General features: G+C 47.1%; 5 protein-coding genes across 5 annotated transcripts; 4 read left to right on the top strand and 1 right to left on the bottom strand.

Annotated features, from left to right (window-relative positions):
- Positions 1–4: 4 nt before the first annotated feature.
- On the top strand, positions 5–1,688 carry LOC111072402 (FAD-linked sulfhydryl oxidase ALR). The gene is made up of 4 exons (XM_022364252.2): positions 5–143; positions 463–882; positions 947–1,182; positions 1,244–1,688. Exons 2-4 carry the CDS (start codon positions 493–495, stop codon positions 1,404–1,406), a joined length of 789 nt encoding a protein of 262 aa, XP_022219944.1. The 5' UTR covers positions 5–143; positions 463–492; the 3' UTR covers positions 1,407–1,688.
- Positions 1,689–2,997: 1,309 nt separating this feature from the next.
- LOC111072474 lies at positions 2,998–4,029 on the top strand. Its single transcript, XM_022364381.2, has one exon. It carries the CDS (start codon positions 3,175–3,177, stop codon positions 3,733–3,735), a length of 561 nt encoding a protein of 186 aa, XP_022220073.1. The 5' UTR covers positions 2,998–3,174; the 3' UTR covers positions 3,736–4,029.
- A 2,660-nt stretch (positions 4,030–6,689) lies between these two features.
- Positions 6,690–10,507, bottom strand: LOC111072473. Its single transcript, XM_022364380.2, has 3 exons — positions 9,522–10,507; positions 9,089–9,445; positions 6,690–8,860 (listed from the first exon to the last, which is right to left on the bottom strand). The coding sequence occupies exons 1-3, from the start codon at positions 10,314–10,316 to the stop codon at positions 7,670–7,672; spliced, it is 2,343 nt and encodes a 780-aa protein (XP_022220072.2). The 5' UTR covers positions 10,317–10,507; the 3' UTR covers positions 6,690–7,669.
- Positions 10,508–10,799: 292 nt separating this feature from the next.
- LOC111072471 (nuclear pore complex protein Nup153) lies at positions 10,800–20,469 on the top strand. The gene is given in 9 exon segments (XM_022364379.2): positions 10,800–12,095; positions 12,187–12,714; positions 12,810–13,096; positions 13,209–16,164; positions 16,166–16,771; positions 16,773–17,516; positions 17,600–17,788; positions 19,565–19,632; positions 20,368–20,469. Coding segments are annotated over 9 exon segments (5,670 nt in total). The 5' UTR covers positions 10,800–11,897; the 3' UTR covers positions 20,462–20,469.
- A 2,624-nt stretch (positions 20,470–23,093) lies between these two features.
- Positions 23,094–26,131, top strand: LOC111072457 (serine/threonine-protein kinase PAK mbt). The gene is made up of 3 exons (XM_022364344.2): positions 23,094–24,686; positions 24,781–25,052; positions 25,655–26,131. Exons 1-3 carry the CDS (start codon positions 23,504–23,506, stop codon positions 26,129–26,131), a joined length of 1,932 nt encoding a protein of 643 aa, XP_022220036.2. The 5' UTR covers positions 23,094–23,503.
- Positions 26,132–26,644: the final 513 nt, after the last annotated feature.

The raw sequence follows: 26,644 nt of genomic DNA, 5'->3' as shown, positions 1-26,644 counted from the left end.
CATGTCACAACACATTTCGAAAATTATATAGTCGCATATTGTAAATTTTCAATTATCAAAAAATCATAGGTTCCCGTACGCCCGATTCTGGTACTGCCTGGCCACCCATAACTCAATAGCCGCATCTCGACTCCACTCCACAAGTAAGTACTGTTTTTGGGGCAATGCAATTCATATTTATTTTTTGTAGATGATTTGATTTTTGCGCGCGCTTTGTTTCCATCGATTTGCATCTTTGTATACTGTTTTAGTATTTTGGAGTATTTTTAGCATATTCTAGCGTTTTCTAGTATCAGTATTACCAGCCTTGCCATTGCTACCAGAGTAGACTTGTTGCTTTTCAGCCGACAAATAGCAATATTTTGTTAATAATGAGATGGGATTAGAACACATACTAACACACGGTTTTCTATTGCCAAAATTTGCATAAATAATTGGCCAAAACAAAAACTGTTTCTATAGAATGTGCAATTTTGAAACAAGGTGACAACCATGCGATTGAATTTTAGGATTTTCACAATAGTTCAGCGAAGTTTCAAGATTTCAGGCGGCCTGCTGACAACTTCATCATTATTTATTCAACGTGAACGTCACTATTTCGAATATACCAAGCAAGAGATCATTGAAGACGCTGCCCGGCGGTACGTGCGACAAATACAACGAAGCATCTTGCGACTTATACGAGAGCCCCATTCAATAATGTCCGAGGCCGATCCTTCTTCATTCCGACGGCCGCAACCGCAACCACAGCCGCAGCCGCAGCCCGAGCATAGTTTTGGCTCGCACAGACAGGGGAAGCCGGACTCCAATTGTCGCACTTGCAACGACTTTAAGTCATGGTCCAAGCAGCAGCGCATAATCTCAAATGTGCAGAACTCCAAGGTAACGTAACGCCAATGTTGCCCAAATTATTTGGCACTCGTCATAACCGGCCAGTATCTTCTAGGACAAGCACATGGCAGCGGCAGAGAAGTTGACAGTAAACGCGGCCCAGTTGCCCCGTGAGGATTGCCCGTTGGACAAAGTCAGCCTGGGCATCTCTACCTGGGGCCTGCTGCACACGATGGCCGCCTTCTACTCTGAGAATCCGACAGACAACGAGAAGCGTGACATGAAATCCTTCTTTGAAGTACTATCCCGCCTCTATCCGTGCGAGTTCTGTGCAAAGGACTTCCGCACTGAGTAAGTATGCTTTAATGAGCCTGTTGCCGCCTCCCCTCTAAGTCGTGCGTTTCCCTTTCAGTCTGACAGTGAACCCAATAAATGTGAACTCCCAAAAGGAATTGTCTTCATGGCTGTGCATGTTCCACAATCGAGTGAACGACAAGCTCGGGAAGCCGCTCTTTGACTGCACCAAGGTGAACGAGCGATGGCGTGATGGCTGGTTAGATGGTTCCTGTGATTAGATGGATTCAATCATAAGACTACCTACCCCTAACCGTCGGAAGGCTGTTCCGTTCCCCCCACTCCCTCCTCTCCCACGTATCAATGTTGAGAAGACTTGACTCGCATATTGCTCAACATGCACACGACTCCGGCTCCTCCAACATCTAGTCAGTGTTCAGGCAGTACTCCACTGGCGCGCCAAATTCCCGCTGAGCCGCTTGCTTATATTTCCTTATCCCCAAGCAGATGGTTAAGCAATTATTGGTAAATGAGAAGATGTTAAATTATATGTATCAAACCAATCCAACTTTATTGTGCTGCGTGTGCTTCAGCTGGGTTCAAACCACCATTCAACATCATTTAGATTGTGAGGGCAGATGATGAAAAGATCTTTCATATTTCACAACTCTTTATCTGTATCGTGACGATGCAGTCTGATAAGAATAGAATGAGGCCGCCGGCCCTTATGTCGGATAATACGGGAAATACTTTTTAAAGTTTCGGGTGCTTAATGTATTTGCCTCTACCTTTAGCTATGAATCTCTGGTAGAGGTATACCAGGGCTTTGTTTGTAGGAACACAGGTAGTCTACAAGGAGAATATACCCGGCTTAACTCAAGTTGTTCATTCTTTTAACACTTTCTGGGTGTATAATAGTATATTTAAACAATTTTTTGGTATATTACGGTATATTTCTGAGGTTCCAGTCACACTGGACAGCACCGACAAAACAAATCAAATATTTATTTTTCAATATATTAAGATACTTTTCAAAATGACCGCCAAACTCCATTTAGCGCACAAAAAATACTGACATTTTTCGCTCACAAATTCAGTCTCTGCTTTGCCGGGGGGGGGGTGGAGGGCGGGCGCCCGCCCGCGGGCCGCGGGCCCCCGGGGCGGGGCGGGGGCCCCCGCGCGCGGCCGGTAAAGATATTAACGAAATGTTGCAGCTTGCGGGTACCAATAATAGGTATCGGAACCGGGATAAATGTATTTATAAAACAAAAAACATATGCATTAATAGGTAAAAAACATGCCAATCTAAGAAAAATGCAATATTAATGTTTTAAAGCAGCTTGGAACAACAAATTTAACATCCATTAAAGGAAATATGGTATAAATATATACCTAGACCAGAAACTTGGTTGACTGCACATTGACGTCACATTTACGTTTTATGCTTTGGCCGTTTTTGTTTGAACTTTATTATGTAAACAATCCAATGAAAAATAGTTCTGAAAAATAGCCAATCCTGAACAAAATTTTTTGAGGAATTGGATAAAATTATTTGTTTAGGGCTGAAAGGGCCAACTAGCTAGTAATATTAAACGGAATATCAAAATCGAGGAATATCAACGTTGGATGTTTTGAAAAAAAAAATCAATACTATCGTAATAGTATCGGGCTCACATAATTATTAAAAACTATTGAAACCTTTTAGGAACTTGTCAATTGTAAAAATTAGATGCCACCTGTCGATTTGTTTACAAATTTGTCTTCGTATTTTAGAGCAGCCAATCCAAACATATCAAAAGCGCAACAACTGTAGCTCGATACTATCATGATAGTCGCAACACCGTCGATAGTAGCGGATAGCACTATCGATAGTGCCCTCGATGGTTTGACACCTCTAGGACCAAATAAAAACAAACTTTGGCACAAACTTTAATTATAACGGCACGTGGCATGCGTGTTAGTGTCGCCCGTATTGACGAATAGAACAGGCCAGTCAGTTAAATATTAAAATCCATCCCATCGCCGTTATTATGCAGAGACTGATGTAAGATGAACGCATTGCGCAACATCTTCACATCGCGTACTTTGAACTACTTGCGCCAAAATGGACAGAACGCGATCCTCAATGCCACACAGCAGCCGGCGGTTGTGGACCCCAGCCTGCCCCTTGCCGATGCGGACAAAGCGCTGAAAGATGCCCGCCCATCGCCGCTATCCATACCGCGTTCCATCCTCGACGCCTGTCAGTTTACGGCCAAGCCGTTCGACATTGGCCGCTCGGCGGTTGCCCAGCAAAGCGGTTCACTATCACCCACAACGCTCAAGCGGTTCCGCCGCATGCAGCGTCGCATGGAGCTGGTCTACCGCTGCAAGCTGTGCAACACACGCAACACGAAGACCATTAGCGAGGAGGCCTACTACAGCGGCGTTGTGATTCTCCAGTGCGACGGCTGTGCGGTCGATCACCTGATTAAGGACAATCTGGGACTGTTCGCCAATGGCGAGGGCGACACCAGCACAAGTACCGGCAAGAATATCGACCAGCTGCTCTCCGAACGTCATGCCCGGGTGCGCATAATCAAGGTGAACGAGCACGGCGAGCTTATTTAGGAATCTAGTCAACGATCGATCAACATCTCCGCTGATCCTGTCGCCAGTCGCTTCAGTTTTCTCTGCGTTTTCTGCTCACGCAAAACGTCCCAACACAACACGGACGGAACATTGAACCTGCAGTCTGCAGCCGAACAAACCTGAACTAATTTCTCATTAATTCTGTTCTAAATTTGTTGTTGTTTTTATATCGATTATATGAGATATAGCCGCATGCTAAAAAAAACGTTGCACTCGAATTTAATTGTTGATGAGTAATGCAATGATTAAACAACAAAAAATAAGCACACCAAATCGAAAGCAAATTTTGAAATCAGTTTTTTTTCACTTTTCCTAATCTAATCTATGTGCGTACATACCATATGCTTATACGCACATGTGTGTATGTATTCGCTGATTAATGTGTTTACCCGAAATTATAGAAATTTCAGCTCGTACAGTGAAAGCTCTCCCAGAAACAGAACTTCCAAGAGATACAGTCCACAGAGAGCGAGCCATGGAACTGGCCGGGCAACGCCGAGGGGGCTTGGCTGTTGCTAATTGATCGAATCGATCACAGCCCCGACGGTGCTAATTATCACAGTAAAAATCAAAAATTGGCACACTGCTTCCCCAGAAATTGTGAAAGGGGTGGGGTGGGGAAGAGGCCTAGGCACCATGGCTGGCCCACGCCCCATCAGTGTGATCGTTTTCTGCGTCTTCGCCTAAGGCTGGCCAAAACTTTAGTCTCCAATTAGCGATAACTGTGACGCAGTATGGAATTAACTCTGGCCAGCTCTGTGACTTTCCTGTGGCGTTTGTGTTTCCAGGAACTAAAAGCATGAGGAATCGTAGTAGTAGCTGCTAGCCAGCTACCCAGACGTGCGACAACAACCATATACAGCAGCTGATTAGAATCGGGCCTGATCATGGTTCGGTCTGCGTGCGGCCTGCTGAGGGTGTATGTATGTCGGTGCCATAAAAGCGTAAAGAAAACAATTAATGTGTGTGGGTTTTGTTTTTTTTTTTTTGTTTACTGATTTAAACCTATTTTATTCGAGAATGCTTCGAATATTGTATGTAAGCTTGTACATTACATTGGTATGTATCCGCACTAAAATCTCATTCGATTCGATATTGCTAGTATAAATAAAAATGTAATTTCATTTGTTTTTGTTATTCTTGATTTACATTTACATAATCAGATGGCGCCGCGCCGCTTCGCTTCTTACACCTAATGGATCAAATATATTCTCATTCATATTGTTTGTCCCTTTTTCAGACAGAAAAGGTTTATTTTGCAATGTTTTGTTGTATGTTCTCTGGTTCGTATGGAAGCGCACTTTTGTTACACCCTTTGCTCTTGTATTTCTCGTGATTATGATCCCCCAAATCATATGCAAATGTTCTCCTACGGGCAAACTACTTTTTGTTTGCTTTCAGCTATTTCACAACTTATCTTGGCATTAGCCGCAAAACAACAAACAAAAAAAACCAGAAAGAATAACTTACTTTTGGGGGCGAACGAGCCGAATTATACACCGCAGAATACACCGATGGAGGAGTGCCCCATTCGAATTCTAAGCAAGGATACAAAATTAATACAGTAAATAAAAAATGTATTATTTATTTTGCTGCAGTAAATGTTAAGTTGAGATTTGGGCTTGGGTTTGAAGTTGAAACTCAGAGACTAGACCGTAGTTAAGGGCTATCTAAAGCATCCGGCCTCAGCCTCTCCTTTCCTATCAGTTACGCTGACTACGCCCCTTTTTGATAAGCCAGAGACCAAGGTATTCATAAATATTCTATATTGTGTTTTCTTATTAGTTTGAAAGCGAAATGCAAATACGCATGAATCCGGGGGAAAATTTGGTTCAAAAAGTCTGTGAATTGTGCTAAATGAAGAAGGTCCTAGTCCTATTCAATGACTGTACGCCAATAACTGTATTCCACTAGACAATACAGAGATATAAAATACATATAGTTTAGTTACCTTTCAGTTAGTTAAATCAAGTTTAGGGGACTACGGCCATTAGTTGGATTTACTTATTTTATTCTACATATTGTATGCGTGTGTGTGTCTGTGTATGGGTGTGTGTCTCTGGATCTGATTGCTTAGGGTTCATATATATATATATAGGCCTATTTAGCTGCTATAATCAATTAGCAGGTGGTGTACAGCGTGTGCATAATCTCAAATTACATATTTACATAGTCATGTTTAGATTGAACCTTTAATTTCCCTACGCCCTGTACTCGGGATTCAGTCAGTCGTTGGTTGTACAGTGAAGATATCAGGAGGCGGCCATAAGGCAATCCATTACAGCGCACATTTGCGCACTCCTCACGTATTAATATTAAGGGTTTATTAATCCATCTAAACACTGAAGCTCCTTCCCTGCTCTGTCTCTAAAATGGTAGACATTTAAGTTATTTTTTTTTCCAGCCAGTTTTTCCCATTTATATTTTTAATAGCATCGAAATTTGTTTTGTGGGGGATTTTAATCGAACTTTTTCCAAGCCCAAAAGAAACTGAATTAAACTAAATGTCAATGTTCCAAGCCATATCCTTAGCTCTTTCAAGACTCAGTTCCATTATCCAAAAAAAATTGTTTGGAAAATTACAAACATTTTCGACTTAAATAGTGTGTGTTCAAATGTTTGATTATTCTTAGATTAGTGTTAATAAAATGGAAGTCTTTCGGTGAGTCGAATGATGTATAAATAATTTTCTGGAAACTGCAGATATCTCAGGATTTATTTTCTAAAAGTATAATTTCTCTAATGGCAGATTTGGGGGGGCGGGGGTTGGAGTTTGAGTTTTAAAAAAGGTCGACTGTAATTCAGAACCATCCAAAAATTAAAAGACTGATTAAAAAGATTAGTACTCAGGCAAAACAGATTTTAGGAATATAATTTACAAAAAAATGAATTGAAAAATTTCAAACTATAATTCTGGAAATTAATTTAATGAAAAATTTCAAACTATAATTCTAGCAATTAATTTAAATATTTCAAGCTATGATTCTAAAATTTAATTCAATTGCAATTCCTTTTGCGATTATCCAATAGAATAAATCGAATCGAATCTCCATCTATTCATCTGAGGCTCTATCCTTTTGTGTAATTTTGATGATGCCTTATGGCTCCCTAAACATTCTGTACATGATGTTGTGTTTGTTGTTTGTTTTGTGTTGATTTTGTAGAACTTATTAAATTAGATATTGCTGGTAATTGTGAGAGCGAGGGTTCCGTCCCATCCTGTGCTGAGGATGGAACCATCGCTCGTTATACATAATACGTACATAGTTACGATACATAGAATACTTTATATAAAATACTTAGTTCTGGAATGTTTCGACGCGCGCGCACACACTCTGCAATTTTACGGGGGGGTGATCCGGGGGGTGGCATAGGAATGTGTATATAATAATTAATTCGAATCTGTCAAGGGAGTTTGTATGTCTACCCAACATGGACAATAAGTACAATATAATGTCTGCCTGATGCTGATGATGATAATGATGATGACGATGGAGGGAACACGTGTACGACTTTAGGCTTAAATATAGTTAGGATTGGGGATTCAATATCCTTTATTTGTTGGTTTGTATTGTTGTTGTGTTGTGTTGTGTTGTGCTGTGTTGTGGTGGTGCTGGTGGTGATGGTGGTGGGAAATACTTTTCGTTTAAGTACCGCAGGTACCAGCGCTCAGTTGAACAAACTAAATGCCTAATTAAACTAATATTAAATAAGTGTAAAATACATGGTAAGTGGTAGCTAAGGTTAAATAAGAAAAAAGCTAGCTAGCTGCCTTGTTAGTTGGCAAATTGAAGGACGTTGAAAGTTTCTTAAGAACCTATTTGACATGACGACCACTGGCGCTTCCTCGACCCCGTCCACGATTGCGAACAGTTCCAGCCTTGGTTTTGATCCGATCCCGTTCTCGTCCCTCTCACAGGCTACTACGACCCGATCGACCAACAGCACCAACAGCACCATTGGGCCGATTGTGTCGTCTCTTGTGGAGATAGAGGCCGGCGGCCTGGGCAAATGCCGAGCCGCATATCTGGCAGACATATCGCTTGACCTTGTCGTGGATCTGTTTGTGATTCTGCAGGTTCTTCGTGGACTTGAAGGTCTTGCCGCAGATGTCGCACTTGAACTCCTCGTTGCTGTAGTGCAACTTCAGGTGCTCAAACAGGCTGTTGCGAGCCATAAATGACTTGTTGCACTGCGGATAGTCGCACTTATACGAGCGCTCCCGCTCATCCTGATGCACAATGCGATGGGCATTCAGGTGGCCGGGCGTCGCGAAGCTCCGTTGGCACACACCGCATCCAAACGGCTTCAGCTCTCCGTCTGCTTGTCCGTCCTGCTGGTCATCCTGATCCTCGACATTCTCGTCAGACGATTGGACACCGCTACGACGGCGCCGTTTGCGAGCACTGCCAGAACCAGAACCCGAACCCGAACCAGAATCGGCGGGACCCGATGACTCCAGTATACTGTGATTGAGATTGAGCGCCAGCGTTGGCAGGAACAGCTCCTCGTTGTGGCGCCTCAAATGCTCATCGTAGTTGGACTTCTCCCGGAAGCTGGCCGTGCACAGTTCACAATTGAATTTGCCCTCGGTGCCGGCGCCCAGATGCAACTGCTTGTGGCTTTCGAACTCCTCGGCGCTGGTGAACTGAATGTTGCACACATTGCAATAGTAACCGCCGCCGAGGCTCGGCTGGTGGGTGAGCATATGCAGGTCGAGTTCGCGCAGCGTCTGCACAATCTCTGCACAGTGCTGGCACTTGAACGGCGGTATATCGTCGTCCATGAAGTTCATTTGATCGTAGTAGATGTAATTCGGTATGAACTTGCGACCGGCCCGATCGCAATTGAGGCGCTCCAGCTTCTGCTTGGAGTAGTCAAAGCGCAGCTGCGAGATGCGCTTCGATATCTGAATGGTGCTCACATCAATCAGCTGCTGCAGCTCCATGGCCATCTGGTGCAGTCCCTCGCCGCGACGCTCCTTGCTGCGGTAGTCCGGATCGAAGCGATTATAGAAGCACTGATATCGCTTCACCATGTTCAGCAATTTCGCAGTCGATGTGTCGTTCCAAATGGCTGAAAATCGGCGACGGTATGACGTTTCCTAAATCATAAAGAAGCACAGAGAGATAGAGAGAGAGAGAGAAAGACAGAACCCAAACACGAACGGAACGGGGGCGGCGGGGAGACGATTTGTTATTTATTATTATTATGATTATTGTTTATGTATAGCCAAGAGGATGTTTACATCAATGGCTCAAGTTTCTAATGGAAACACAGGTGCTAATCTTACAGGCGGCGGGGGATTGCAATGGGGTAAGCCAACACTCACCTTGACAACAGCATCGGACATTTTGGAATTGTAGCTGTAGACCTCGTTGAGGAAATGCAGCTCCTTGAAGTACCACAGCGTACTGATGTTCGTCTTCTCGAGGGCCATCCGATTGCATTCGCGCTTGTAAACGGTGCGCAGATTGTCCCACTTCCTGGTGATGGCATCCTTGGCCAGGGAGATGTTAAAACGACCCTGAAACTCGAGTACAATCCAATCGAGGAAGCGGGCACGCTTCACACGATCCCGGAACTGGGCATCGCTGTGGTCCCACAGGAACGGATTTCGCTGATATGATTGTATGAGAAATTGGATCATCTTGCGATCCTTGATGTGCATCGTAAGCTCACGATCCCGCTAAGTAATGGGATTAGGGATTAGGATTCTAATTAGAATCAAGCAGTTCGGAAATGCTTTGGTGCAGGCAACGTACCCCCAGGAGGGACTCCTCGACCATCTCGTCGTAGCTGAGAAAATCGGATGATTCGTTGCCGGGGAAAGTTTGATTCGGTGCTGTATTGAAGCTGCTGCTGCCGCCGCTGTAGTCCAAATATTCGCCCGAATTGTCATTGTCGTTGTCGCCCATATAGCTCCGATCGTGGTCGGCATAATCGTCCATCGACGAGTCACCGTCGGCGGTGATGGGTTCGTTTTTGACATCCACACGCGGCTTGGTCACCTTCATGCGGGGGCGAGGTCTCGGTATAATTTCAGGCATATCGCTTTCGGGTAGGATGGCCTCTTCGTCGTCAATGGCCTCCGAGTCGTCTTCGTCTGCGGGCAAACGGAGCAAATCCTCATCTTCATCAGGATCCGCGTCGCCGTCGTCGTCATCGCTACAGGGCGGTTCGGGCAGCTCCTGTTTGATGACCATTTGGGGCTCTAGCAGAGCTGTGTCCGCATCGGTCAAGTCTTCGATCTCGTCAAAGTGGTGGCCATTTCTATGATGGATTCCTTGGTGCAGGGCATCCTCGTCCATCGACAGGGACATGGGCTCACCAAAGCTGAGGGTGAGGCTGGCTGCTGTGGGTACGTGCCCCTCGGTGCCCAGATGCACCGTTTGCATGTGGCTGATGAATGAATCAAAGTAGAGAAACTTTTCGCTGCAGAATATGCAGCGCAGGGCGAAATACTGGAAGTCCTCCGTGGCCGTAACGACGCCACAATCCTTTGTGCAGTGACGAAAAATCTCCTCATCGTTTGTACGTGGATACGCCAACACGCTCATGGTGCCGCGACTATGGGTTTGCTATAGGGACGGGACACACACTCGTAACTGAAATCGGATTCGGAACGCTCCGCACTGCACGCTGCGCTGCGCTTAAGGACTGCACTCTTTCGATTTATGTCCTATTCTTGGATCTAAAATAATTGCCAATAAATAAAAATTGTGTCCGAACTAGTGTTAGTGTTTAGAGATGTGCTAAACGCAGAAAAGGAGCTATAATATATATCGATGAAAATTTTTTCTTGGCGTTTTATCAATTTCGATATTTATGTGCGATGTTGGGCGAGATTTTCTTATAGCCAAATCAAAGCTCAAAAGCCGACTTACGGAAACAAAAAGTGCTGGCCCCGACTGCTGTTTATACATTAGACAAGGCCTTTCCGTTCGTTAAACTCCCTTTTATGGTTTGGATGTCGTTCTATCGTCTATCGATACACACTCGTCGTCATTTGACTCGTTGATTGTGCATGAGCTGCTCCTACTCGTCGCATTAGCTACACGCGTTTTTCTCAAATCGTGCTTTTTTTTGTGAAAAAATTAAATTAAATTTAATTTAATTAAAGATGTTTTGCGACACAAATCCGGTTGGCAGTGCGTGCAGCTAAAATGATTTGAGAATAGCAGGGCATACGTTGCGTCTCTGGCTGTACAACTCAAGCATTTTGAAACCAAATGAGTGCGTTTGCTTGCAGGCGAATGCCATAGCTGGGTATCTCGCGCGCGCGTGTGTGTGTGTGGTGTATAAAAGAATTGCAAAAGAAAAAAACAAGACGAAAAAAAAAAACGAAGCGATTGTAGGACGAAATCAAACAGGCAGGCGGTAGGGCAAAGCAAAAAGGAAAATAGCAAAAACGCTCTTAGCGCGGCGTGCGGTTAGTGTGTTATCCGGCGCAGCGCCAAGCGTGGATCCAAGCAGAAACCCAAGCAACAGCAGTCGGCAGGCAGCGGCCTCCGCCAAGCTAAAAAAATATATATATATATGTAAAAAAAAGAACCCCCCGCCCGTTTTGCCATATTTGGTTCACTGACGAAATTGAGTCCGCAATAAACATAATCCTCATTTGATCGAGACGTGAAAAACGAACAATTTACCACATACATATGCACATACATCATATATGTACCGAATTTTCTTTACAATTTATAATCCCGATGTGAATCTCATTTAACCGCGTCTCTTGTGCTTGCAGAGGAATATACATATATTTGCCGTGTGATGGATGGATAAATAAATAAATACATTCAGAGCTGCTGCACTTTCTGGCGCCAAAGTGCAAAGACACACAAAAAAAAGATCGAGAGAAAAAAATTTAAAAGAAAAAAAATCGCCGCGTGTGTGGAATCTCGTCGACAGAAAACCAATACAGTGACACGGCGTGCGTAACACACACACACATTGAACACACTCACCCAGGATTGCAACAGTGTGTTCCGTTTATATTTCTTTTTTTATTTTTTATTGTTGTTTTGCGCGTTAGCGCGTGTGTGTGGTGTGTGTGTGTGGGCGTGTGTTAGTTTCTTTTTGGTTAGTTTTCATTTTGTGTGTCGTGCCGTGTTTCATCGCCGGCTTAAAATCCAATAATGTCGGATAATGAGGATAGTCCACACCAAAATAACCAAACAAAAAAACAACTGCAGCTGCAACGAAACCAAGCCACAACATTCAGCACGAGATCGGGAGGGAGCACACATCCGCTCACGCCACTTCAGGAAGCGACCGAGGCCGAGGAGGGGGCCGAAGATGATTCTGCTGCCGGCACACCCCTCGTCTCCCGCAAAGTAAGTACAGTTACAGTTTACCAGTCGGAGCAGATATCGAAATTCGCGCGAAATTACTTACTTATGCTGGAAATGAACCGTTTCGTTCCAGTCTCTCATGGGAAGGGTGAAGCTGCGCGTTTCAAATATCCTGCCATCGTCATGGTTCTCGCCAACCTCCAAGGCGGCCTTGGAGGCCGAACAGGAGCAACAGGAGCAGCAACAACAACAACAACAACAACAACAGAATGGAACAGGAACAACGGGAACAACGTCTCTAACGAAAAGGAAACGTGGACGCCGTCGCATAGAGCTGGCCGAACCAGATGGCGAGGATTCACCCGCTGGAGGCCTGCTACCCGATGTGGATGATGGTGCCGCTGCACGAGGTCTGGACTACGAGGAGGTGGCCCTGGCCGACAACATAGCCGAGCATGACTTGGTTGCCGAGGATGAGCAGACGCGACGCAGCGAATACAATGTGTTCCTCTTGCGCAAACGGCGCGCTGCGATTGCCGCCGATGATGATTTTGATGAAGATGACGACGATGTGGGAGATGGTGACGAAGAGGAGGAGGAGGATGACGATGGTCCAGCACAAGCGTCCATCTCTGCCCCGACTAAGCGTCGACGTGTGGAAGTGAGTGAAATCTCCCCCCTGCCCCTCCTCTCCCATTCGATGTTCCCTATTCTTTATATTCTATTCATAATCTCGAATCTCAAATGATTTTCCAGCTGGAGATAAGCGTCAATTTGCCAAGCATGCGGCGACTGCCATTGCCACTGGTTTCCTCTACGCCCGCCGCTGTCGCTTCCGGCGGCCAACTATTCACCTCAGGCAACTCTCAGGTAGTGGAAGGCACCCGCAGCCATAGCCGTGGCTCCAATCCGGGTGGCGTTGCCCCGCATCGTCGCACCCACTTGAACCTCTATCACCAGCGGCAGCATCGTGAGTCGGGCTACAATTTCTTTGCGGGCAACGAGACGGCCGCCGAGGCCACCACAGGAGATCTGCCAGTCAGGTGAGCCTCTCTCTCTCTATCCCTGACCAAACCCCCTGTCCTCTGGCACCTGCCCGTTGTCGTTACTAGCTAGAGATTTTACCATCGCTATTCCCCGCTGTCCTCGTTGCAGTATACGTCGATCGCTGAACATACCAGCCATAGAGCATCCACGCAGTCGCAGCTTCAGCTTTGGACAAACGCAAACTAGCAGCAATTTGTCCGCCATGCCATTGGCTAACCACAAGAGACCCCCTCTGCTGGTGGGGCAGACGGCCACGGCCCGTGAGACATGTCGCGATGTGGTACAGTCGGAGAATGAGCGGATTGAGCGGCTGCTGAATATCTGCAAATCCAATAATAATATCAGCAGCAGCAACAACAACAACATTATCAAATCGAAGAGAGGCGCCGCCACAGCGACAGGCGCATCAGGAGCAGCAGATTTGGAGAGCGAACTGAATGAATATCCGGAGGGAGTAGAGGGTGGCGACTCCTATCCCTATCATCACAACAGCAACAGCAATCTATCGTTCTATGGGAATTTGCAGAGCGCAAAGTCAATATTTACACGCGGCTCGGCCCAGCCGCCGCACCACAACTCGACTTGTTCGCTAAACTCGCTTAACAAGCGGCAGCGCTTCAATGCCTCCATTTATGGCAGCTCCTCGGCATTGAGCGACAGCCGGCTGTTGACACGCAGTGCTTCCGCCTCGGCCTGTGGGTCCGGTTCAACATCTAGCTCGCCCTTCTACAAGGGCCAGACCACATTCGGCGGCAATTCGGCACACAATCGCATCTTTGGGCAGAGTGCTGTTGGTGGTGGTTCCTCCTCCTCGTTGGCCATGAACTCTGGAGGCAGTTCGCCGGCCGCCCATCAGGTGACATCGGCAGTTGGCAGTCCCGCCAATGCCGGTTACGGCGGCATGAAGCCATTGGCCATGCAACCCAGCAGCAATCAACCCATCATCAAGCAACCAGAGATAACAAACGAATCGGTCGTGGACAGCATGTCCCTCTCAAGCACCACACGTCGCATCCTGAGCCTGCTGGAGAGCTACTCCACGCCACTGATTGATGTTAAGCGGCTTGGCAACACCCTAAAGGAGCAGCAGCAGCTGCAGCGTAGCACCAGCAATCCCTATAGCCGGCCCAATCGTTCTATGCTGCACACAGACCAGCAACAGCAGCAGCAAAATCAGCAGCAACAGCAGCCACAAAGTCTGCTGGCACCCACCATGCAGCACATACTCGAACGACGTCGCCTGCATCGTGTCAGCCAGTGTTCGAAGGATTTGCTCTTGAATTACAAGCCAAATGCATCATCGGCCGGTGGGTCCACCTCAATGGCCCTGGCGGCTCTGCCAGCCCGTCACACCAATAATAATAACAATAATAGTCACACGAACAAGATGCGTTCCCGACTGAGTCATCAGTCGGCGCGCAAGGAGCCGCGCGAAGATACCGAACTGGCACCCGAACCACTCGACTTGCCGACGATCAACTTCCCGGCCATGGCAAATACACCGACATTTGATTTGGTCATCAAGCCGCCGCCGCCAACGATGCCATTGGTGGCAGCGAACACAACGGCGGATCTTCAGATGCGTCCCAAGCCGCCCCAAACAGCATTCCCTATGCCTGCGGTTAATTTTGTGTGTGCCAATGTGAATTCTGGAGCAGCAGCACCAGCTACAGCTGCAGCTCATGCTGCGTTTCAGCCTAGCAGCGTATCAGGACGTGGCTTCGATTTTGGAGAACCCATACCCATACTGGAGGAAAGTGCAAGGATTCAAGGTGGAACTGCACATCAAACGAGGATCACGCGCGATTTCTCCTTTACAGAGCCAGCTTCATTGGAGAGGCAGCAGCAGCAACAGCAGCAAGAGTCTCTGCCATTTATGAACGGCCCCACCACCGCAGCAGCTGCACATAATCCAAGCAGCAGCCAGCAGCAAGTATCATCCGTATTCACACTGGGAGTGGGAGTGGAAGGAGGCTTTAGCCAGCAGTTTAAAAAATCAGCCACTGAATGGGAGTGCGATGTGTGCATGATCAGAAATAAGTCGGAGCTGGTTAAGTGTGCAGCATGCGAGACGCCAAAGCCTTCCAAGACTACTCTACCAGCTGCAGCTCCAGTTCCAGCTACAGTCCCATTCACGGGTGCCAGCGGGTTCGGAGATCGTTTCAAGAAGTCTTCGAGTGCCTGGGAATGCGACACGTGCATGGTATCCAACAAGAATGAGGCCAACAAGTGCGTGGCCTGTGAGACGCCACGCCCGGGAGCTGCTACAGCGGCCAGCAAGACCACCACCACCACCGACTGTTTCTCAATTACAAACAGCCCGGGATGCGGCTCCGGCTCTGGCTCTGGCTTCGGATCGGGTTTCTCTACATCCAGTTCGAGTTCCGGATTTGGGCAGGCCTTCAGGCCCAAGGCCAACACATGGGAGTGCCAGACATGCCTGGTGATGAATCAGACGACAGCCGTCGAGTGCGTCGCCTGCCAGTCGCGCAATCCCAATGCCAGCAGCGAGTCCAGCTCGAGCTCCTCCACAAGTAATCCTCCAACCAATGTCTCTTCAAGCACCAGCAGCAGCAGTAACATCACCAGCTTCAAGTTTGGCTTCCCCCCAGAGCAGCAGCAACAGAAACAGCAGCAGCAGCAGACGGGAGTTAAACAGGATGCCGGTTTCCAGCACCTGGTGGCTGCCCAGAAGGCAGCCAGCTGGGAGTGCGAGACGTGCATGGCTATGAACGACCAGTCACTCTCCAAGTGCTGCTGCTGCGAGCAACTGAGGCCGGGAGCCGACGACTGCAAATCCTCATCCAACGCCACTCACCCTGTGCCCACGTTTACGTTCGGTTTTGTGCCAAAAGCAAAGGAAGCAGCACCAGTCCAGCCAGTACTGTCAGTCCAACCGGCTGCCGTCCTGTCCACATCGAACATCGCTGCTCCTCAGTTCTCGTTTGGCTTTGGCCAGAGCAAGGATGTGGCAGACAGCAAGAACGCTTCAATGGGAGGATTCAAGTTCGGAGCCCCAGCCACCACCACCAGCAGTCAGGAGGAGGCAAAGTCGATCGATCTAAAGGGCTATGCCGACGGCCACAAAGGCCACATCCACCACGGGAACCGAGACGGCAGCAGTTGTTCCAGCAGCGGCTCCCCCTAGCCAATTTTCATTCAGAGCCCCCACCACCACCACATCGACAGTGCTGTCATCCAGCAGCGACGCTTCCATCGCTCCCGCTACCGGTACCGGTACCGCCGCTGCCGCTGCCACTGTCACGAGTCAAGTGTTCAGCTTTGGTGCCCCGTCATCATTACCTTCATCATCATCGGCCGTGTCCAGTTCGACGCATACTTCGGGCAGCAACTCCAGCGCCACCAGCGTGATCAGCTCCAATGTGAAGCCAATGTTTAGCTTCAGCGCTGCCGTCTCTGCCTCTGGCTCCGCCACGCCCAGCGGCGTTAGCAGCAGCACAAGCCAACAGCCGACGGTGACGACGGCATCCGTGGGCTTCTTTGGGGCTGGGACCACCACCAATCCAGGAGGACCAGCCACAACAACTAGCACATCGTTTGCAGCAACACCGGCTCCAGCATTGGTTCCTGCTGCTGCTTCTGCTGCAGCGCCAACGCCAGCGGCAGGCTTGTTCAGCTTTGGCAGTGCATCTTCAGCTAGCTCCACGACAAAAGCTGGCCCCCAGCAGCAACAGCAGCACCTTCTTCTTTGGCCAGACTCCGACATCGACGGCAGCGCCGAGTTCAAATGCGACGACCTCCATCTTTGGCGCAGCAGTAACATCAGTAGCCTCGGGTAATAATAACAGCACGTCCATTAGCTTCAGCAGCAGCACCAACGCAGCCTCAACTGCTGCGCCAGCCGCAGCTGCAGCTCCAACTCCGGTGACGTTTAGCTTTGGGGAGAAGAGAGCGGCATCGGGTGCTCCCGCAAACAGCCTGACAAAGCCCGTAAGCTTTGGCTGGCCCAGTCCCAGTGCCAGCGCTAGCCCCATACCCAGTAATGGCAGCATAGCTCCGGCCACCGCCACAGCCACTGACAGCAGCAGCACCACCACCAACCTCCCGACGGTGGTGTCCAGCAACTCTGTTTTCGGCAGTGGATTTGGGTCAGCTTTCGGCAGTACATCGACCGCCAGCACACCAGCATCAACGCCGGCAGCTGCGACTTCAGCTTTTGGCGGTAATGGAGCACACCCCAGCACGGGTTTCGGCTTTGCGGGTAACTCGATAGCATCCCAATCTTCGCCTGCGCCAGCGCCCTCATCAGGCCCGGCTCCTATATTCAACAATGCCATCGCGCCTGCCTTTGGTGGCAGCAATGGGGGTGGAGGTGGAGGATTCGGCGGCGGAAGCAATGCAACAGCTGCAAAGCCAGCATTTAACTTTGGAGGCTCCTCGGCTCTTTCCCAGTCGGTGAGTATATCGGAATCCCATTCGATAACTGATCCTCTCTAAATGCATCCTTTCTGCTCTCTCTCTCTCTCGTCTCTCCGCAGGCGGGCACATCTGGACCCTTCAACTTTGGTGGTGGCGGCGGCACCGGGGCCAATGCGACGTCCACAAAGCCGGCCTTTAATTTTACGGGCTCGGCTACTGTGTCCGCCGCAGCAGCAACACCACAGGCGACGACTACCTTTAACTTTTCCGCCAGTTCGGCGATTGCCAATCCCCTAGCATCGGGCGATGTAAGTATCCCATATATATCCCCTACCCTCTCACCCATATCCATTCAGCCATAGCGCAAAGAACATAATTTTTTGACACGAACTGAAACTGTACCTGTAACTTAATACGTATACAAATAAATTTTTTATTAATATATATATCAGTAAGGGGCGGCAGTGCCAATATTTATTATATCCTACATTAATCGTAGAGTTTTTTGATAGAGCTTATAGATGGCCGAAATTAAGTCCAAACTTTTCTTTTATGTGTTTCTGTGCATGATAACTCCCTGCGGGAGACCCATTTAAATTAAGGATCTTCTTACACTATGTATTTATTTATTTCTTTAATTGTTTATATTTATATTTGTTTATTTGTATTGTATTTATATTTATATTTATTCTTCTTTTTTTTCTTTCTCCTTTCTATTTTCAACAACACAAAAACCAACCGATATCAAAAAAAAATCTTCATGTTGTCGCTGTTGTGTGTGTGTGTGTTCTTTGGCAAAACAAAAAAAAAAAAAACAACCAAAAACAAAACAAAATAATAAAAAAAATAACGTACTCCATGTATGTATTACTACTATGTACACACTGTACCTACCCCCTCCCCCTGTACTGTAAAACCTCTATGGCGCACGGGCACACAAAATCAAATCAAATTAATCAATCAATCAACTATCCATTCTACTAATCACCACTGAAACAATCTCAAAAACAAAAAAAAACAAAAAAACAATAAAAAATATATATATGTCATTTACGGCACGGCATCGGTGCAGCGCGTCTTTCAGTTCGGTGGTGCCACTGCTGCTGCTCCACCTTCTGGCGCAGCTACCGGGCCCGGTGCTAGTGTGGCAAGCAGTGGTACGGCAATGTTCAATTTTACCGCCACATCGCCGCCGCAAATGCAGATGCAGGTAAACCCAAAATGATGGCCAGGCTATACAAAAAAATGATTCTAAAGCCAAACCGATAATGATTTTTGTATCACCTATGCGCACTCTTAATACGCGAGTATTGTAAATATGTAGTCTATAGTTATATATATAGTACCAGCTGTATATAGAAGAAAGGTATTGGTTTTAGTTGTTTCATTTTACATTCCATTAAAGGTAACATTTACATTAACCCTAACAGTGGCATTAACATTTAACAATTTTAAACAATTAAATTTACGTATGTATGGACATATATATCGATCATTTGCTTATGTGTTGTTATGTGCTTGTCAAACCGTATCGGTGAGTGGGGTTAGAGGTAGTGGGAGGAGGGAGGAGGGTGGAACTCACTGAAATTGTTTAATGGTAAACTTTACATTTGCTATGAGGTCGCGATATTCGATCTACATATATACATCTACGTGTGCTATTGAATCTGATCTGATAAATATTTGAATTATATGCATGCCGTTTTTATACATTTTTTTTTTTTTGACAGCACTGTATGTGTGACCTCTAACCCCACACAGACACACAAACTTGTAACACACAAATAGACGAACATTCTGCACTTTCATACACACTGCACACACCCTACCGACTCACCTACCCACCCACAACATACATATGTATATATGTATGTATGTACAAAATTCCGATGTCACTTTTCATTTGAGAAAGTAATTCGCAATCTCCCAATCCCCAACCCTTCCCCCACCCTTCGTCCATCCACTCATCATGAACAACAAAAACTTTATTTTTGCTTTGAACAAAAGACAAAAAAAAACCAACAAAAAAGGAAAAAACAAAAACAAAACCGAAACACGAATTTTTTTTATTTGTTTGTTTGCAGTCAACGCCAAATGCCAACGCACCGTTCCAATTTAGTGCCGGTGCTCCGGCGCCAGCCAATATGTTCGCGTAAGTAAAGGAGAGAGAATGGAGAGAGAGAGAGAGTACGCACTTGCGAATGCTGCGTGAGCGAGCTGTAGATACGAATACTGAGTGGAAAAGTGATTAGGAGAGAGAGAGGATCATTATCATTGGTGGTGGTTCTCTCTCTCTCTGTCTATTGCAATTTTCCAAAATGATTGGCCAATCACCTAGACACACACACACAGACAGACACCCACACAGCTAAACAACTGTACACAGATGCACTGTTCACCGTTATTATTGCATTTACACAACTAATTTGTAAAGATATTTGTTGTTGTGTTTGTTTGTTATGTATGTATGTATGTATGTTAACAGAAAAGAAAAAAACAAACAAATAACAAAAAAAACAACAAAATGATACTCCGAATGGAACTACATATCTCTGTTCTGAAGAGATGCCACCCACCCACCAAACACTGCATACATCTAAATGTTTTGTCAATGTTCAACAAAATCCGTTTGCTATTAACGTTTAACGATCTTTGTGTGTGTGTGTGCGCGCGCGCGTGTTTTTGCGTTCACAGTTTTTCCATTACGTTGATATTTTACGTTTCTATGTTACCGCCAAATTTGCTGATCCGTTTTTTTTTTATGGCCGCAAGATTTGAATTTCATACTCGCTCCGCAGCCCCCGCGTGCTGCACAAACCCGGAACTACTTCCGATTTCATTTGCAGAGTACCCACACACACACTAACGAATCCCGTTACATTCACAGCTTCAATCCACCGCCAGCTGGAAACGCCGCCCAGAATTCACAGATGGTGCGCCGCAAGATGCGCGCCCCCGTGCGCCGTTTGCCGCCACGGTAGAAGTGGCATCGCAGGCCTCCGAAACAACATCTACTGAGGCTGCCGCCGCCGTCCTCGCCATCGCTTTAGGCGGACCACACTACAACCACATGAATGAAGAACAGGAACAGCCACAAGCACAACGAATGGGATTGGATCTGGAAGACGAAAAGCGAACCGGACAGGCGCCGCAGGAGGAGGAAGACGAGGAGGAGGACGAGGATGAACTGGTGACGGACAACGAAAGCAGTGACAGAACGCTTGGGGCATCATCAGTTGATTTTCGCAGTCGGAGTGACCGCCCCCACGAGCAAAATCAGCAGCAGTTCTCCCCACGTTTCCAAATATCGTTTCGTGCGTAGCGTCACGGATAGCGCCTCTACGGGTGGGAGCGACACAGTAAAGGATGGAGAAACCACAGCCACCATGTTCAACACGGCAGCCGCCAAACTGGCCAGACAGAGGCGGTTTGGAGTGTTGCACAGCAAGCGGTATACACGCAGCAGAGTCACCACCATCATGAGCAACCGGAGCCACAGAGGAGGTGGCAGGAGAATCAGCTACCGTCAGCGCTACAACGATAACGAGGGAGCAGGAACAGGAGGCGGTTCCGTCGCGGGGTTCGGTGCCAAGAGCTCCCCCCATGTCCTGCGCAGCCGCTACAAACTGGTGCGACGCCGAAGCAACAATGAAGCAATAGCACCCCTGACTGAAGCACAGCAGCCGTGAAGGATCGCTGGAGGATGATGATGAGACACGCAGTCACGCATACGAAACTGGTAGCCGGAAGCAGATGCAGATACGGCACGGAATCGGCAACGGCAACCCATATTTCGTAGTCCTCTCTCTAAAACACACACAAAATTTTATTAAGTTATATTAAATTGTTGGTTTTATGGGCACACACATACCCACATACTGCGTCCTCATCAAGCAGCTCTCGTATCTATTCTCTAGTTTGTAATGGATCCTTTTTTATACTAGTTTTTTTTTGTTGATTTAAATTTAAATATATATCTATATATGTTTATTGTATATTTATATATATATATGTATATGTATATATATATATATATATGTGAGTGTATGTATGATGTGGCCGCAGGCAAGCCGAAAGCGTATGAAAAACATAGAGAATCAGGAATCCGGAATAAAGGATCATCATCTTTGTCGTCAAAGTGTGTGGTCTTCGGGCAGTGTTGTAGTGTACAGTAGGTAGTCCTCGTATCAATCCAAAAAAGGAACAAGGACCATCCCATACACCTGCCAGTACAGTACACGCGACAGAATTGTAAATTTCAATTTAATTGTATTTTTAGTCATTTTATTTGCAACTATTGTTTCTTGATGCATACATGAGATACATATATATATATATATATATATATTTTATAAATATAATTAGTAACCTATAATTATGTAATAATTATGTTGTGAAAATGTAAAGAGAGAGAGAGAGAGAGATATAGAGGGAGAGAACGGTGGAGGAAGATGCAAGATGAAGAAGAGGAGGGATATAGCGCAAAAGAAAATGAAGGAGAGTAAACTATATTATTATATACATATATATTGCAAATCGAGAAAGACCATCCTCTGCTTAGATATGTTTTTGAATCAGTGGAAAGGTTTAGAAAGAAATAATGAGAACCGCATTAAAACTTTTGTGTTAGTTTTTGTGCTTCATTTTTAGATTTATCAAAGGAATTCACTAACGAATTCCGAATACAGAAGCAGATGCAACAGCCACAACAGCAGTACACCAACAAAATACAGAAAACAGAAACTATTTAGAAACGTAAATGAAAATAAAAGAAACCTATAGCTAACGATAAGTAAAAAGATAGAAAAAAAGATTAAAATAGAGAGGGCCAAGATGCAGAGTGGCGATAATAGAGAGCAGAGCAAACAGTTATGATGATTATACGCATGTTTTATATATACATACACACACATACATATATACATATTGAAAAAGTAATAATATTTTAATATAATTTTTAATTGATCATTTGTAAGTCGCGGGAAAAACTGAGTTGTGGAAATCGGAGAGAATTCGTTTTAAGAAACGGTATCGTAATGTAAATAAGTAAATATATGCGGTATGATAATTAAAACAAAAAAACAAAATATACCTACAAAAATCTGTGAAAAGAATGACCTATGATGCCTTTTACTGTTTTCTGTTTTTCCAATTTAAATAACCAATGTAGGGAATCTACATATATATATGTATGTATGTACATATTTATATTGTGCATTGGCGGAAATTTGTATGGGCAAAATTTTCAGAATTCAGAAAAAAATAAATTTGTTTGAAGCCAACGAGCCAAGGACCAACGGAATGAATGGTTCATCCGAAAATGTTGCTTCAGTATTCCGAAGTGTTGACTGTACCTACTAAATATACAAAAAAAAGTTTATAAAATCGGTCACTGCAAACAGGATGCCAGGATGTCAAAAATTTCATCAATCTCCACATTCCTAATAAACCATGAAGAAAGTTTATAAAATTGCTTCGATATAGTCCGCGATATCAAATTCTCGGCGGTGGAACATTTCCGATAGCACATCGATAGAAAACGTAATTTCAATGTAAATATATTCGTTATATCGCACAAAAATATCGATTGAACATGCCATGCAGAATTAAATAATATATTCAAGATCTGGCATCATCGGGAATTAATTTCATTTATTTTTTTTGTTGTTTCCCCAATTGTGTTTGTGTTTTTCTATCCGTTAACTTGTGCGCCTCCAAGCCGCAAAAAATGTGCTGACCAGTGCCTTGGGGCAGTCAGAGCCAGAGCCATCGAGAATTCCGAAATTCCGAATCGCATCCGCTGCGCCATGCGTGTGTGTAGGTGATTGCGGTGGTTGTGTGTGTGTGTTTGTGCGTCTGCGAGAGAGCTGGAGAGACATTGTCGGGTCGTCGGGCAAAAGGGCGGTAAAAGAAAAGTCAACAAACTGCAAGGGGAACGGGAAAGCGAACGCGAACGGGGCTACGGAACGAGTAAAAACTATTAAACGCCGTGCAGTAGCAGCAGCAGCTAATTTCCCTGCAAAATGTTCACCAAGAAGAAGAAGAAACCTCTGATCTCGATGCCCAGCAATTTTGAGCATCGCGTGCACACGGGATTCGATAAGCGGGAGAACAAATATGTCGGCCTCCCACTCCAGTGGGCCTCCATTGTGGGCAACAATCAGATCCTCAAGTCCACCAATCGGCCCCTGCCCCTGGTCGATCCTTCCGAGATCACGCCCACAGAAATTCTCGACCTGAAAACGATTGTGCGGCCCCACCACAACAACAATAAGGCGGACACCACATCGCTAAACAGCAGCAGCACCATGATGATGGCCTCGGTTGGGGGTCCCGGTGGTGGTTCGATTCCGGGTACTCCAGGCGGAGTGCACGGCTCGATGGGGATGCTGGGTGCTGGCGGGCAACATCATTTGATGGATCCAATGACTGCGTCCGGCATTGTCCTACCCAAGACCTCCCATGTGGCGCGCTCCAATTCGCTGCGGAGCTCGAGTCCGCCGCGTGTGCGTCGCGTGGCCAATGTACCACCCTCCGTTCCCGAGGAGGAGTCGTCGTCGACGGCGGCGACAACAACAACAACGCCAGCGACGGGCTTCAAGCCTCAGCCGCCTCTGGGCCATCCAATGCTCTATTCCAGTCAGAATGCGCACGTCAATGGAGCGGCCACAGGTCCGCTGGCCGTGCGAACGGATCAGGGCGCGAATATGCAGTACCGAGCCATGGGAGGCGTCGGACCGCCGGGCGCCATCCCGCAACAGACATCGCCTGTGGGCTCGGTGGCCAGCGGAACGCGATCCACCCACTCACACACGAACAACGGAAACAGTACCGGCTTCCCACTGTATCCCCCCGCTTCACAGGCGCACCAGCCAAAGTCCGTGGGCGTGGGCGACCAGAATCAGAATCCCTTGCATAGCCACGCCCAGACGCATCCGCACCCACATCAACATCCACACAACCATGCCAAGTCGGCGTCCCGTGCCTCCAGCTCAAGCGGCGGGGCCAGCAGTGCCACCCTGGCCGCTTCTCAGGCGTCCGCCCAGCAGCAGCCGAAGCAGGATCAGCGACTGACCCACGAACAATTTCGGGCCGCCCTCCAAATGGTCGTCTCCGCTGGCGATCCGCGCGAGAATCTTGATCATTTCAACAAAATCGGCGAGGGATCTACGGGCACCGTCTGCATAGCCACCGACAAGTCCACAGGTGGGTGTGACGCCTCCCCCTCTTTATGATAGTCTTGCATCCAAATGGATTTGGTGATTTCTTTGTTTGTTTTTTTTTCTTCTTTGCTTTGCAGGTCGCCAGGTGGCCGTGAAGAAAATGGACCTGCGCAAGCAGCAACGACGCGAGCTGCTCTTCAACGAGGTGGTCATCATGCGGGACTACCATCATCCAAATATCGTTGAGACATACTCCAGCTTTCTGGTCAACGACGAGCTCTGGGTTGTTATGGAGTATCTGGAGGGCGGCGCCCTCACCGACATTGTCACCCATTCGCGCATGGATGAGGAGCAGATTGCCACTGTCTGCAAGCAGTGCTTGAAGGCTTTGGCCTATTTGCACTCACAGGTGCGTGACCAGCATGCAGACAGACGCCCCATTGTCTGTGGCACCACCCTGCCACTGCCCCTGCAATTGGGGGCTTTCTTTACTGTATTTGCTGCGCCTTTCCTTTCCTTTCCCTTCCATTCCATTCCATTCGATTCGATTCTTTTGCCCTGTCGCTGTCGCTGCTGCTGTTTCTGCTGCTTCTGCTGCCATTGCCATTTGTAGCGCTTTCTTTGGCCTCCGCTTTCGCGTCGCTTAGGTTTCAATTTCTAAATGTTGTCACCGAAGTTATTGTCCGTCCGCACAGTGGAATGAGCACCCGAAACTAAGCGCAGCAAGCAAAAGTGAAATCGTAACTGAAGAATAGACCAGCCCAGCCCAACCCGCGCACCCAGCCCTGCCCTGCCCTCCTACGATAAGTTCTTTGGGTTCTTCCTGAGTAAAGAACGAATCATTTGGGGCGTCAGGCCCACAGTGGCTGTTGGTAATGCGATAAGTGGCTGGCTGGCAGAAAGGTCGCATCAAGTGGGGCTGGGTGTGGGAATGGTGGGTGAAAACCACAAAGAGTGAGCACATTTAACTGATTGTCTTCTCTCTTTCTTTGTCTCTCTATCTCTCTGTAGGGTGTCATCCATCGAGACATCAAGTCGGACTCCATACTACTGGCCGCCGATGGACGGGTGAAGCTGTCGGACTTTGGATTCTGCGCCCAGGTGTCGCAGGAGCTGCCCAAACGCAAATCGTTGGTGGGCACACCCTACTGGATGTCGCCGGAGGTGATTTCACGCCTGCCGTATGGTCCCGAGGTGGACATCTGGTCGTTGGGTATCATGGTCATTGAAATGGTGGACGGCGAGCCACCATTCTTCAACGAACCGCCGCTACAGGCGATGCGTCGCATCCGGGACATGCAGCCACCGAATCTGAAGAATGCCCACAAGGTCTCGCCACGTCTGCAATCGTTCCTCGATCGGATGCTGGTGCGTGACCCGGCTCAGCGGGCCACCGCCGCCGAGTTGCTGGCCCATCCGTTCCTGCGCCAGGCGGGGCCGCCCTCGCTGCTGGTCCCACTCATGCGCAACGCGCGACACCACTCATAGAACGGAATCCATTGATAGATGTGGGGACATACCAGCTCAACGCAAGTGCATCCAAAGCACACACACACACACAGACAATGGCCATCGATCCATCTATCCATCGATTCAACGATCGATCCATCGATCGATCTATTCGATTGCTTCGGCATTAAGCTCTAGTATTAAAAGTTTTAAGTTTGGCATCTGTACTTAGACCCGACCCAACCTCCTCACCCTAACACCTGCTCGAAAGATCTTGTAAAGACATCTAAGCCATGCCCACATTTTAATGCATCGTTTGTCCACCCCACTCCCCCATATATATGTATATGCCTAGGATGTATGTACACCATTCCCATACCCATTCCGGAGCATGCTCACTCACTGACGGGTTCCCTTTTAGCCTGACTGATCCGCATATCCGTCATTTATTGAACCGGATCTGCTCAGAGAACGCAATGTGCCTTTCACACACACATACACACACACACCTATAAAAAACCGAAACAGAATTGGATCGTATCCAATAGTGCC

The sequence above is a fragment of the Drosophila obscura genome, unplaced genomic scaffold (assembly GCF_018151105.1).
Source record: "Drosophila obscura isolate BZ-5 IFL unplaced genomic scaffold, ASM1815110v1 contig_165, whole genome shotgun sequence".
In the NCBI taxonomy this organism is placed as follows: domain Eukaryota; kingdom Metazoa; phylum Arthropoda; class Insecta; order Diptera; family Drosophilidae; genus Drosophila; species Drosophila obscura.
The sequence above is the reverse complement of the archived record's forward strand: the minus strand, read 5'-3'. Positions and strand labels throughout refer to the sequence as shown.

Bases quoted from the DNA above. Each gene is read 5' to 3' on its own strand.
- LOC111072402 (XM_022364252.2), top strand. From the start codon at position 493: ATGCGATTGAATTTTAGGATTTTCACAATAGTTCAGCGAAGTTTCAAG. The intron at 883-946 runs GTAACGTAACGC...AGTATCTTCTAG, and splicing joins CAAATGTGCAGAACTCCAAG to GACAAGCACATGGCAGCGGC. The intron at 1,183-1,243 runs GTAAGTATGCTT...TTTCCCTTTCAG, and splicing joins GCAAAGGACTTCCGCACTGA to TCTGACAGTGAACCCAATAA.
- LOC111072474 (XM_022364381.2), top strand. From the start codon at position 3,175: ATGAACGCATTGCGCAACATCTTCACATCGCGTACTTTGAACTACTTG.
- LOC111072473 (XM_022364380.2), bottom strand. From the start codon at position 10,316: ATGAGCGTGTTGGCGTATCCACGTACAAACGATGAGGAGATTTTTCGT. The intron at 9,446-9,521 runs GTACGTTGCCTG...CCCATTACTTAG, and splicing joins TCGAGGAGTCCCTCCTGGGG to CGGGATCGTGAGCTTACGAT. The intron at 8,861-9,088 runs GTGAGTGTTGGC...TTTATGATTTAG, and splicing joins TGTCCGATGCTGTTGTCAAG to GAAACGTCATACCGTCGCCG.
- LOC111072457 (XM_022364344.2), top strand. From the start codon at position 23,504: ATGTTCACCAAGAAGAAGAAGAAACCTCTGATCTCGATGCCCAGCAAT. The intron at 24,687-24,780 runs GTGGGTGTGACG...TTTGCTTTGCAG, and splicing joins AGCCACCGACAAGTCCACAG to GTCGCCAGGTGGCCGTGAAG. The intron at 25,053-25,654 runs GTGCGTGACCAG...ATCTCTCTGTAG, and splicing joins TGGCCTATTTGCACTCACAG to GGTGTCATCCATCGAGACAT.